The sequence below is a fragment of the Danio rerio genome, chromosome 5 (assembly GCF_049306965.1).
Source record: "Danio rerio strain Tuebingen ecotype United States chromosome 5, GRCz12tu, whole genome shotgun sequence".
Taxonomy (NCBI): Eukaryota; Metazoa; Chordata; class Actinopteri; order Cypriniformes; family Danionidae; genus Danio; species Danio rerio.
Genome location: NC_133180.1, coordinates 30,214,297 through 30,227,116, shown reverse-complemented (window position 1 = coordinate 30,227,116; position 12,820 = coordinate 30,214,297). Strand labels below are relative to the sequence as shown.

General features: G+C 37.5%; 1 protein-coding gene and 1 long non-coding RNA gene across 6 annotated transcripts in view; one reads left to right on the top strand and one right to left on the bottom strand.

Annotated features, from left to right (window-relative positions):
• The window catches only part of grin1b (glutamate receptor, ionotropic, N-methyl D-aspartate 1b), a 43,333-nt gene extending 40,922 nt beyond the window's left edge, over positions 1-2,411 (top strand). For 3 of the 4 annotated variants that reach the window (XM_068221045.2, XM_005171776.4, XM_005171777.4), the window contains one exon: positions 379-2,411. In XM_068221045.2, coding sequence (XP_068077146.1) covers positions 379-444 — 66 coding nt within the window. In that variant the 3' untranslated portion in view covers positions 445-2,411. 4 annotated transcript variants of the gene reach the window in all.
• A 3,527-nt stretch (positions 2,412-5,938) lies between these two features.
• LOC141385825 (uncharacterized) lies at positions 5,939-9,870 on the bottom strand. Of its 2 annotated transcripts, none has more exons than XR_012406897.1 (5): positions 9,699-9,870; positions 7,820-7,859; positions 7,624-7,722; positions 7,007-7,082; positions 5,939-6,920 (listed from the first exon to the last, which is right to left on the bottom strand). It is a non-coding gene; the product is annotated as an uncharacterized lncRNA (long non-coding RNA). The 2 variants fall into 2 exon arrangements; XR_012406898.1 differs by having other exon boundaries at positions 5,940-6,920; positions 9,088-9,814.
• Positions 9,871-12,820: the final 2,950 nt, after the last annotated feature.

Here is a 12,820-nt window from a genome sequence, read left to right as displayed (position 1 = left end):
CGCTCTCGTTTGTGCCATTACAGGTTTCCTGCGCTGACATTTCCGCATTGATATATGATATCGGTTTAGGCAAGCATATTCATTTCGGACTACAAGCGTGAGCAATGATCCTTTAAGAAAGCAAATTGTGCAGTAATGAATCCATGACCTCATTCACTCTATTTATCTTACAGTCCAACGAGGCCTGTCTGTTTTTAAAATGCTAGCAAATTATTCAGCATGACACATAAACGTGGCTCAAAGTGGGTGGGGAGATTGTCTCCATCATAAGAACGTCAGCCCGGTTACGAGAGGTACAGTGCATACTGTATGCAGGATTATGCCAAAGTATATATGCTCTTACGTTTCCTCCTTTTTCTGTTTCCTCCTCATCTATAGCCATATCCCACGGACATTACGGGCCAGCTCAACCTGTCAGACCCCTCTGTGAGCACAGTGGTGTGAAAGTGAAGAGAGAAAGAGAATTTGACATGCAGAAAGAGAGAGAGAGAGAAAGCAGAAGGCGGTGGGCTATGAAACACCTTCAACACTGTCATTTGAGCAAAATCCACCCTGTCTGAGCTTATGCACACTGGATATGAAACTCCTATGGACACACTGTGCCAAAATCAACCACACTGGAGCAAATCCACACTGCCACACAGTTCACACCAGACCAACACACATGCATACACACACATACACACAAAGTGCTTCACTTTTTACAATCTTTTGCACATATCGAAAAGAGTTTTTGTGAAATATGTAAATATGCACTTAGACTTGTGTTTCACCACATTAGGTCGACATTCACCAGAGAAGATAATACCGAATTAGTTTTTCACTTTTATGATACGGACATTGTTGCAGTACATATGTGATACACGTCTTTCTACCTCCACCTAAGATATATGTAGCTTATCTCAACACTTTGGCAGTGTTTTGATGTTTTCCCAACTGAAAAGAGCAAACACCGAACATATCTTTGGATTTGATCAAAAAGGTTATGGTAGAAAATGTGGTACTATAAATAATAAGACTGTCGTGAAGGGCACATTTTGATCATCGTTGCACTTTGGTGTATTATTCCTCATTTTGACTCTCTCTCTTCACTGCCATTTCCTGAAATGGTCCAGGTTGCTTTTTGGACACATACTGTGGATTTTTAATTCTCTGGTTATTTATTCAGTTGTGTTTTTTATTATCTTTTGTAAAAAAAAAAAAAGTTTTTTTTTTTTTTTTGAATCAGAATGATCTATCAGCATATAATACAGGGGTTATTCAGCCAGGGGCTATTCAGTATGTAGCAAATCTGACCTTGTTCATTATGACGTTGAAAAAAGAAAACGAAAGGAACCCATTCATGATAAAAAGAGTGGCGTAGATGTGATGAAGCAGCTATTATTACAGGGTTTTTTGAGCTCAATCTTGAACCTTGCTTGAAATTCCCTGTAATAATTCCCGTATCATTGTGTGACTGGTAGCGTGCGTCTTTTTGCTACCACAATGGGGACCTTTCCGTACATTATATATATATATATTTCATGATCATGATGTCATTATAATATATGAGAAGTATTATATTTTGTCTGTGATGCTGTTTCCATTGTTTGTTGTCAGGCTTTTGCTCTGTGGACTAGCTGGCAAAAGTGATCATTTATAATGCGAGTCTTTTTCTGTGGGCTTTTCAAAGTATACTGAGCAGTAATAGGTCGAAGTATTAGATCGCTGTATAGATCGTTTGTCTCGAACAATCAATCTGAGGGCTTTGCTAATATCGTGAGAAGTTTAGAATGTGAACTATGCGTACTGTAACTGTTAAGTTATGGAGCTGTTTTATAAGATGAACACGTTAATAGATTTTAGATTTAAACTGAGAGGTTTTTATATAGAATAACACACAGTTAGATTAATAGATCAGGGTGGTCTTTGTTTGAGAGTACTGTTCTGTTGGGATTCAGATTTACTGTGAACTTCTTTATGTCAAAGTGAAATTCGTTATGAAGCGTGTGAAGCAGATTCGCAAGATTCATAAATATCAAATATGACCTACTTACAAACACACAACGTCCATCAAGCTAATATCTGATGATGTAATTGGAATCTGGTGAAAACACACAACGGTGACAGGAGTGAATTCAAGTGTGTGACCTAAGTAGTTTTTTGAAATACAAAGCAATGCAACCTGTCCTGTGTACTGTTGTGTGCTAACATGCATCCTCTCCGGAGCTTTAAGATATTGCAAGGTCATTTTAATCTGCTTTCACCATATTTTTTAACCACCAAATGTGCTTTTGATGACTATTCCAATACTGTTTGTGGACAAAAGAAAACTCTGAATTGAAATGCAAACAAAGATATATGTTTCAAAATGTATAACTGCTATACTCCAGTGTGCCAATAAAGTATGTATCAACTGAAAAACAATGAAACCTGGATTGAATAACTTCATTCTTGGTGTTCTCTTTTTTTTTAATAAGAAAGACAAAAGTTTCAGCAAATCAATATCTTCATATTATTTTCATAAAGGAGTCCTAGAAGTGGAAGGTGAGTTTTTTTTCTAAAACAGAGAAAATCTGATATGAGGATTCACCACAAGATTAAGAGCAAAGGTCAGTCGGCTTTTTTCTATAATTAACTATGAACTTTTACACAGTGAATGCACTGTACATCTTTCTGCACGACTACATTTCTTGGTTGAATACCAACCAGATTGCTATTTGTGATTGTTTTCTACATGTTACCCGTTTCCTTCATGCTACGTTTACTAATATATTATCAAATGGATTTATCACAATGAGCAAAAATCAGTACTTAAAGGCAAAACCTCTCAAGAAGCTGTGTTTATAGTGAATTTATAACAGGTAAGGGACATATTAGGCAAGACAGAGCTGATTATTATACTATAGCCTTTCATAGATGTAGTTTTTTTTTTTTAAGTTTTACAAATAACAACAGTTTCTTTGGCATGATACTGATAGTGGAATGGCTGCCAAGAAACAGTCAGGTGTAGAGTATTTTCCCAGCAGGCACACAACATCATAAGATGTTAATGTTAGGTTAGATTTAGATCATGACGTCAGGTGACCAAAATTCAATGTCTAGCCAGCGTCTAGGACAACCTTATTTTGACATCCAATAACATTATCAAATACATTGATATTTGGTTGATTTTAGGTTGTGTTGAAAAGTGACCAAAATCCTATGTCTGATAGTGTAACATAGTGGTAACGTCCACGAAACGTCAAGGTGTAACATGATTAGACGTTGATATTTGGTTGATTTTAGGTTGGACATTGACGTTGGCCTGACGTTGGGTTTTGATGTCAACCCGATTTTAATTTCCAAACAAAATCCAACGTCCCCATAATATGACGTCATGTTGACTTTCTGTGCCAGCAGGGTTACAACAGCTCTGAACATAGCTCAACCAATCAAAACCAAGAATCCGAATGAAGCATTTGATAAGGATAACCTAAATTGTAAAAATACTGTTCATTCACATCGACTTAGACCATCCGTTATGCAGACTTTATTTTTTCTTCAGTAGAACAAAATGTCCTCCTTGGTTATTCATAAACTGCAAGCCCAAAGCTACTCCCACATATTCCCTCATATATGTATATATAAGCCATGCATAATTTATGATTACTATTATGAAGTGAAATTATCAGTCTGTGCAAGAAATTGAACATTGATTGAAACATTGTTACCTTTGATCTCAACCACTTGTCAGTATATAATCAGGTATGGAATTTCTTTGTATAGTTATTGCTGGTAAAATTGTATTTTGAGATATCACTAATTAGAATTCTGCCCTGCAAATATATAATTTATAGATAACTTTAACTACAATTTCTATTAGTCAAAAACTCCTTTGTAGGTATCTGGACATTTTTTTCAAATGCTAGTCAATGGAACAATATAATTAGTCATAACTAGGCAACTTTGGATAAAAATATCACGGTTTCACAGTATTGTGATAACTGCTTTACAATATACTCTTTTAAAATGTCTGGGTAAAAAACAAAGAAACATTTGAACACAATGGCTGCATCCTAAATCGCATACTTCCATACTATATAGTATGCTATTTACAGTATGCGACTCGATTAGTATGTCCGAATTCATAGAATTTGAAAAACAGTATGCGAGAAGTAGCCGGATGACCTACTACTTCCGGCGAAAGTGTGCATCCGATGGACGCTATGCTATCCCTTGCTGCACCGCGAGAGAATTCATGAATGAGAGTAAAGCTGGTATGTCACTTAATGATTACAAAATGGCATTCATAGTAAAGTACGTCAAAGCTCATTCATACTACTCACATTCATACAGTATAAAATGTACTTTTCTAATGGTCGAGTAGTAAATTCAAATTTAAATGCAGTACTTACTGAGTAGCAGTGCACAGTGGCATACTACTATGCATCTACTATACTATAACACAGCAAGTTCCATTTTTCTTTTTGCCGCCAGTTTATCAGGAAGTGATGATTTGTGTTCTCTTTGACTTATTGGATGGAAAATGCGTGCTTTATGCGCAAATGTTTAATTCAAATCTTTGGATGGAAATCATAGCTAGTATGACATTGTACTGTAGATTTCTTAATCACAAGGTCAAAATTGTACACATCCTTGACTTAGGACAATTTTGAGAAACGTATCTGATCCACTTCAAATGTTGAGTACTATAGTCCAGTCTTTCCCAATCGTGTTCCTGAAGGCACACCAACAGTTCATTTTTTGGGTGTCTCTTATCTGACCCATTGTTTTCAGGTTTTGAAGTCTTTTTTAATGTTCTGCTGAGCTGAATCAGGTGTGTTTGATTAGAAAGAGGTTGAAACAGTGGCGTAGCGGACGGGCCCTCAGGGCACGCACCGCGGGGGGGGCCCGCGTGATTAGGGGGCCCCGCGTCGTCACGATTTTCAATAATTGTAAATCCGGCAACCGCAATAATCAAACTCTTGGGAACAACTGTGGTCGGAACCAAAGTTCACAGGTCTGTGTTCGCTGAACTCCTCTCAAGTGGTGGACTTCATTCTGATTGCTTGCCATCGAACCGCGTCATAGCTCAAACCATAAAGTTGACTTGATTTCAACTATCCTCGAAGCTCACACCGGAGAAGACGCGCCACGCTGTTTCTCGCCGTCGGTTCTCATTGAAAAGGAATGACTTCTGGCTACTTTGACGCTCTCGCCATTTTCGATTTGTGATCGCTCCTCAGTTTGTGAAGGCTTCCCCGCGTTGTCGCTCCACCCCGCCTCCCTTCCCCGCTTCTCAATTTGTGATCGCTCCCCACCCCCCATCCTCAGGGGGCCCCGTCAGTGATCCCTGTAGGGGGGTCTCCGCATTTTGCGCTACGCCACTGGGTTGAAAATGTGTACTGCTGGTGTTCATTCAGGAATGGGGTTGGGAAACACTTCTATAATCAAAACTAAGGCTGCACGATATTGGAAAACACTGACATTGCGATGTTTTAAGTTGATGAAATACACACAGTGTTTAGTCATTCATGAAGGGTCGTATGTGTTTGTTTCCATGATCCATGGGGTTTGTTGCATGTTTTTCCCTGCGATGCTTTCAAGGCCGATGCAGCCACGCTGTTGGTTTGCAGCAAGCATTTTTGTTAGGAGAGCTGTTTGAGAATTGAAGAATAAATTGAAGAATAAATTGTCTTTTATCAGTTGAGTTTGTTACCATTCAGACATATCACCTATATGCATGCTACCATGTTCGCATATGTTTCAAATCTTCCAGATTCCCTGCAGGGTTAATGGTTGAAATAGACGGCAAGAGACCTGCTCCACTGCTATCCACTGTGTCTGCATTCAGACCCAGGGATTGAGAAGGAGAGAAGTCCTCCTCATTTATAGTGTTTATATAAACACGATTATCTTTATAATGATAGAACAAATTGTATATATCAGAGAACAAATAACATTTGTAACAGGGCATTAAGTTACTTATTGTTTATTTCTTTGCATTTTAACTTTGTAAACTATAAAATCATGGCTCTCCTCACAGTTTATGTCTTATTTTGTGAGCCAACTGGCAACAGTTGTTCGCTTCCCTCTTTTTGCTCTGCGTCACACCCACTCCTCCCTCTAGTCGCAGCGCTCCACGCCCATCACAAAGCATTTTTTGAAAAAAATTCTAAGACTTGAACCAAAAGAGGGGGGAATTCATGGCTCTCTAAGCTTCAAACATTTATCATGCTCAAATGCTGTAAACTTGCTTGAAATGATGACAGTCGCAGGCCTTCAAAGCTCACAGTTTCAGCTAAAAATCTTCTTTAGCTTCCACTAAACAAAAGAGTTGCCTATATCTTGAATAGCCTGAGGGAGAGTAAATGAACAGCAAATTTTCATTTTTAGGTAAACCATCCCTGTAACACAGCGTGTCCACATTCATTATTCAAAAATAGATGAAATATGCCACAATAGTTTCAGTATCAGTATCTTGGCTCCGCTCTGCTCTCCTGGGGATTTTGCACAGCATGAGAGCACACATAGCCATTTGCTTCACTGTCATGATCAAAGCACAGAACCACTGACTAAATCTATTTTAATCTTTCTGAAATACGTGGATGGAGTTGTGAGTTTTCTTACAATATGTAAAAATAACGGCGTGTTTGTTTATATCTACATCCACTGCTTTAGCAGTCGGATGCATTAAAGTAATAATGTTAAAACGGCATAAAATTAATTATCATTGCACAAACTGCCTCTCACATTAAACAGACATGGTACCAATCTGGTGTAGAGAAGGTGTTGTGCCAAGACAGGAGAGGAGGAGCAGCTCTGAATCTGTTTGTTTTGGCATTTTGAGCAGAAGTAATCCAAACAGGAGCACAGATCGGTGAATGGACAAACCCTGGGGCATCTCGCAACCTGACGTGTGTTTGTCTATCAGTCCTACGGCTTCTACTGGGCATCAACTGTAAAGGTAGGCTTTACGTTGGTGTCTATATCACAATTGTGCTGTTTTATTACAACACCAGGGTGGATGTTGAAGTGTATTTACCTTTCAAGATTATCCATGCAGGTAATGTGACATTTCAGCAAACTTTTTTTTTTCAGATGAAGTCCTTTCGGAGACACTGAAAATGACAAAATTACTGATGTTATATTTTAAAATACTAATCATGAGGGGATTTACAAGACACATGAACTTGGTGTTGGGGAAGCTATTGTACTTACAATTAGAAACACTTTAGTTAGCAGCTAAATACTGACGTTAACAAGCAATATGCATTTTAATTAAAAAACTGTTTACGTAACTATAACTTTTATAAATTAATCAGAGCCCTGACGTAAATACGACCAACAAAACAAATTTACATAATCAAGTTGAAAAAGTATCTACTTGACAAGGAGTAAAATCAATGAATGATCTTTGTGAATCTGTTCATAATTTGCTATAATGAATAATTTCTCTAAAATCTGTGAGACAATTTGATGAACCAATTTACAAGAATGATTTTAATACACAAGGCAACAAAAAGGCCTCTTAGACAAACAGATTAATTCCAACTCTAATTAGGAAAAAGATGACCACTGGGATGAACTTATGAATCTGATGATCTAACATTGTCACTATAGTGAAAAAGACATTACAATTATAAAAATACAACCACTCACATGAACTGGTGTACTATGGTGAATCAGACTCTTAACTCTGCATATTCACTATAATGATTCAGAAGTTCCAACTGGTTTCCTACAGTGAGTCAGAATGCTCTACATAATCACAACAAAGATTCAGATGTTACAAATATGAAAAATTGGGCACTCAGATGAATAGATTGACTACAATGAAAAGTCTATCATCATTTACCTAATCTCATGTTGTTCCAAATCCATAAGACTTAATTCACCTTCAGAGCAAACAAAAAGATATTTGTTATGAAATCTTGGTTTGCAGTACCAAAATGTAAAGTCTGTGGGCTATATGCAGCCAGTCAGCCCAAGGGCTTCTTCAATTACAAAACTGTCCTGTTTAAGATCTGATTTCTTTAAAAATTAGCAATCTTTACTGTCTGTTACATATACGATGTGAGGTGGGTCTCATAATTGGACAACAAGCATGGCATTAATTTCAATTTCCAGCCGTCATGTCTTTAAAATATGACAGTTTATTTTACCGCTGTATTTTCAATGGAATTTCTGTGCTGGCCTGTTGCTACTGATGGTGCTAGTGGTTACATGGCCTTTCATTTCATTTTCGCTTGAACAACTAAATGAATGCTTAAGTCTATTTAACTGAATGTATCGTAATAACATTACAACATCGATGCTGTAAAAGGAACCTTCTGAAATTGAAAATAATCACATTAAACTTTCACCGGAAGCTCATCGTTGGCTTTAAAACTCTAGCTGTGCATAGAGCCCGTTCATCACAATCTCTGAGGCTTCTCATTTGTAACAAGATTTTAAAAAATCCAAATGACCAAGCAGTTTAATCCATGTCTTTAAGAGACACAATAGCTTTTTATGTGAACAGCTTTAATTTAGCTTTTTATTCTCATATAAACATTAAACAAGATAAACAGAAGCTCAGTCACACCTGCTTGATGTGCAAGATCAAACATAATTGGTTTTGTGCTCAAATATGAATGCTGTGAACACGCTGTTTGATGTTCCTTTTATATGTGAATTAAGGTTCGTTTTAACATATTTTGGGTAAATAGACTTTCAATGGAGAGACAAACATCTCTCAGATTTCATACAAAATATTGTCACCGGGAAGTTTAGAACAAAACCAGAGCAGGTAAAATAATTTTTAAAAATTATCCATGTAATCTATTCTGATCGCATCAAGTAACTTACTGCTTGAAAACTACTTTAAACTACTTACACCCACACGACATACAAGTAGCGCTGCAATATGACTGTATATAAGCACTGCTGGAAATGCATCTGTAGGCACAAGGCCGCAGTCTCCAGCAAAACCCATCGCCAAATTCAAAAACGTTATTATTTTCTTATTATTCAGTTATTATAATTAAATCAGTTAGATATAAATTAAATATATCAACTACCAGTAAGAAAAGAATCGGGAACAGTTGTATGTAATATTTGAGTGCTTTTAGGGACTAAACTTACCTGAAATTGGCGAAAACAGCGGCATGAGCGGTTTTGTTGACATCCAGACTAAATGCCGTTGCTTAAGGATTGGGTCTTAACGATTGAGTCGATTCCTCGATTCTCAATAGACCTAGTGCTGGAATCGACTCAAAGACAGGTATCGACCCCCAGAGACATGTTTTACACGTTTGCTTTTAAATTTAAGACCACGAGCGCTGGCTATTAGAATTAACGTTGGTGCTGCGGGATGAAGCTTTCACTTTCAAATGGCCATAAAAACACACATTTTTTTTATTTTATTCTGCGATGACAGAAAGGTTCTCTTTGTAAATTTATCATACTGGGAACGTTATTTTATGACTAAAAGAGAACGTTTTAAGAACATCACTAATGTTCTGTAAAGGTTCTGACTAATTATTAGGGAACTTTTAGGGAACGCTGTGCAAGGTCGCGAGAACAGACTGAATAAATATTCAGATGTAAGTTAGAAGTCTCTCTCATTTTCAACCAGTTACACCCAAATTCGACGTAGTAGTCTCTCTATTTTCAACTAGAAACACTGATAAATTCTGAAATGATTATGTTTTGCACAATGGCCAGTCCCGGTCAAAATGAAACGCAAAATTCACCTCATTTCTGTGTTCGCTTGTTTTCCCTCTCAGCAAACAGCTTGTATAAACCTCTGAGTACTCTATACAATGAGCACAGCACAAACAAAAGCTTTCGCCGTGTCTCTGTCTCCCGTGTTGAAGAGATCTCTGTGGAGGTACACCAGTCTCTCTGATGAGGCCTGTCAGAACCGATGCTGCCTGGACAAACAGCGCCTCCTGCTGCTCAGCCTGGCGCTGCTGGCCCTGTGTGGCATGGTGCTGCTTCTACTGTGGAACTACCAGTGCTTCATTGTTAACCACATGTGCCAGGACCCGGAGCACAGTTCAGAGTATGTGCTGTTTGATATGGATGAGCAGCGGCTTTCTTCATACGGAGCAGCCTGAAGCTGTGAGGCTGAATAAAGCGGTGACAGCTGCTTACAAAGACTTCTCTTTCCAAAGGGCAAATAGCGACTGAGGGGGAAAGCCAGAAAGAAAAATATATAGAAGAAAGGGTCTATGTCATGCACAGAGCACTGTATCTACTCCTGGGCTATTGCTTTTATCTTTAAACTAACAGAAAAATGTCTGTAGTGATGTAAAGATGTATATTAAAAGATAATGCATCTGTCTGAAATGAATGATGGACATAAGTGGAATATTACTCATTCTAATATCTGTTTAATGTTTGTTATTGTAAGTGTGCTTACAAATTATAATGCATAATGCACATCCTGTTTCAATAAATAAGAAATAAATCCTCTGGGCACACAAGCACAGTTGTTTTCTTTGATGAATGACCCTGAGTGTGCCCGTAGTTCCAATAGGCTAAATGCTTTTGTCTACGGTATGAGCTCTGCATGATAACAGAGATATGCTGTACGCCTTTAATGCTTTTGTCATTTGTTTTTTTTACCATCCTGACTCGGTTTTATTGCAGCATTCACAGATAAGAATTGTTGAAAACCTCAAGTTATCTTTTTCCTGTAAGACAACTCATAACAAATAGACGTGTGTGCTCTTCACACATATTTCACATGTGTGTTAACCACTCAAACAGTAAAGGAAAAAACTAAAGATGTTCGTCTGAACTCTATACAGGTAAGCTATAACTTCTACAACTAGCTCAAATCATTTCCAGAGTTTGTGTTTGGAACCTTTTACACAAAAATGTGTTGTTTTTTTTGTAACAAAAGGTTGGCATGAAGAGAAAACCAGTGCATTAACAAAGTCAACATTACATCACATGTGTGTGTGTGTGTGTGTGTGTGTGTGTTTGGTTCAGGTTTTTCCTATGTCAGGTTTTTGTAATATAAAAGTTATTTATCAATATTTTTGTTCCATTGAGAAAGACTGCTCAGTGATAAATGGACAAAAGAATGTAGAAGATGGAAATGTACCTCCAGGTACCTCTACATCGTAGATGACTTTTAGGGACTGAAGACACTAAGTGATGAAGTGTTTCAGGTGTAATCCTGCAAATAAGTCTTAAGGTGGGCAACAGTACGAGATCTTCATTGTTGCATTATACACTTCAAAATGTGCCACACATTCTCTCTTGGAGACAGGTTGGGACTGCAGGCAGGCCAGTCAAGTACCTGTATCCTCTTTCTCCGCAATCAGGACTTTGTAATGTGTTCAGAATGTGACTATGCATTGTCTTGCTGAAATATGCATGGGTGACACTGAAAAGAAGGCAGCATTATGTGGTACAAAATCTCTATTTACTTTTTAGAGTTATTGGTGCCAGCACAGAAGTAGAAGTTACCTTTGCCAAGGGCACTGACACAACCCCATACCATTACAGACCCTGGCTTTTTGACTTGTTCCTAGTAACAGTATAAATGATTTTTTTTATTCTTTTATTCTTTGGTCCATTTTAACCAAAAAAACCTGAAATAGTGATTCATCTGACCACAGTACACATTTCCACTGTATGATGATATATTCCAGATGTCGCCTCTGGACACTAAAATAGGGTTTCCTTTTCTTTCAGATATCACAGTAGTTCAACTTTGATCCTTGGACCGCCTTTGCTTCTAAAGGACTAGAGCTTTCATGGATGCTGCTTTTGTACCAAATCATGATTACATCACCTGTTAACATCACCCGTCTCAAATCACATTATTTTACCAAGTTACCCAAATACTAGCCCTACATTGCTCCTGTTCCAATTTATTATTATTATTATTATTTTTTTAAATGTGTTGCAAGTCTGAATGACAGAAAAGGATGTATATTTACAAATGACATAAAAAGTTAACCAGACAAAACATTAAATATTTTGTGTTCATGTCGTCTGCTATAAAATAGCCTACAAGTCAAACTAAATTCACTACTTTGTTTTTTAATTTGCGTTTTCCATACTGTCCCAACTTTTTCTGATTTGGGTTTGTATGAGAAAGGAGGTTTAGGGGTATTTGGGGCACTTAAAATGTTATGTAGTTGTGAAAGTTTTATACAAATCATTACAATTACAAACAAAGGTTTCATAATTTTGTGTTTCTTTTTATGTTTGTTCATAAATGTTGAACAGGTTCAGTTTAGTTAAAAATTATAACTTACAAAGATTCAAAAAATTGCTAGGACATCCCTAGTGAAAAAACAGCTTAAATCAGCCTAGGCTGGTTGGCTGTTTATAGCTGGTTGATCAGCCTGGTTTAGAGGAGTTTCCAGCCTGGTCTTAGCTGGTCAGGCAGAAAAATGACCAGCCAAAACCAGCTTAAGCACCCTGGTTTAGGCTGGACATATGGTTTTGGCTGGTCAAGCTGGTTTTAGCTAGTCATCTCCCAGCCTGACCAGCTAAGACCAGGCTGGAAATGGCCAAAACCCCTCTAAAACCAGACTGGTCGACCAGCTAAAACCAGACAACCAGCTTGGTTTTTGGCTGTTTTTTTTAAGCAGGGATGTTTTCATTAATGACTGAAAACGACATCTACCCATAAAAATAACCGTTGCATTTTTGTCACAGTATTCTAAAATACTTCATCGATCTGTTCGTAAAGTATAAAATTTATTAAGAGACATAAAGCTACAATAGCGATAAAAGCAACAACACTTACGAGTCTCGTTACACTCTGAATAGACTTCTTCAAGAAGTACATAAATAGTCTGACTTATCGCCAACAGTTTCACAGCAAGAACCTGTTGCTCCGCGGACA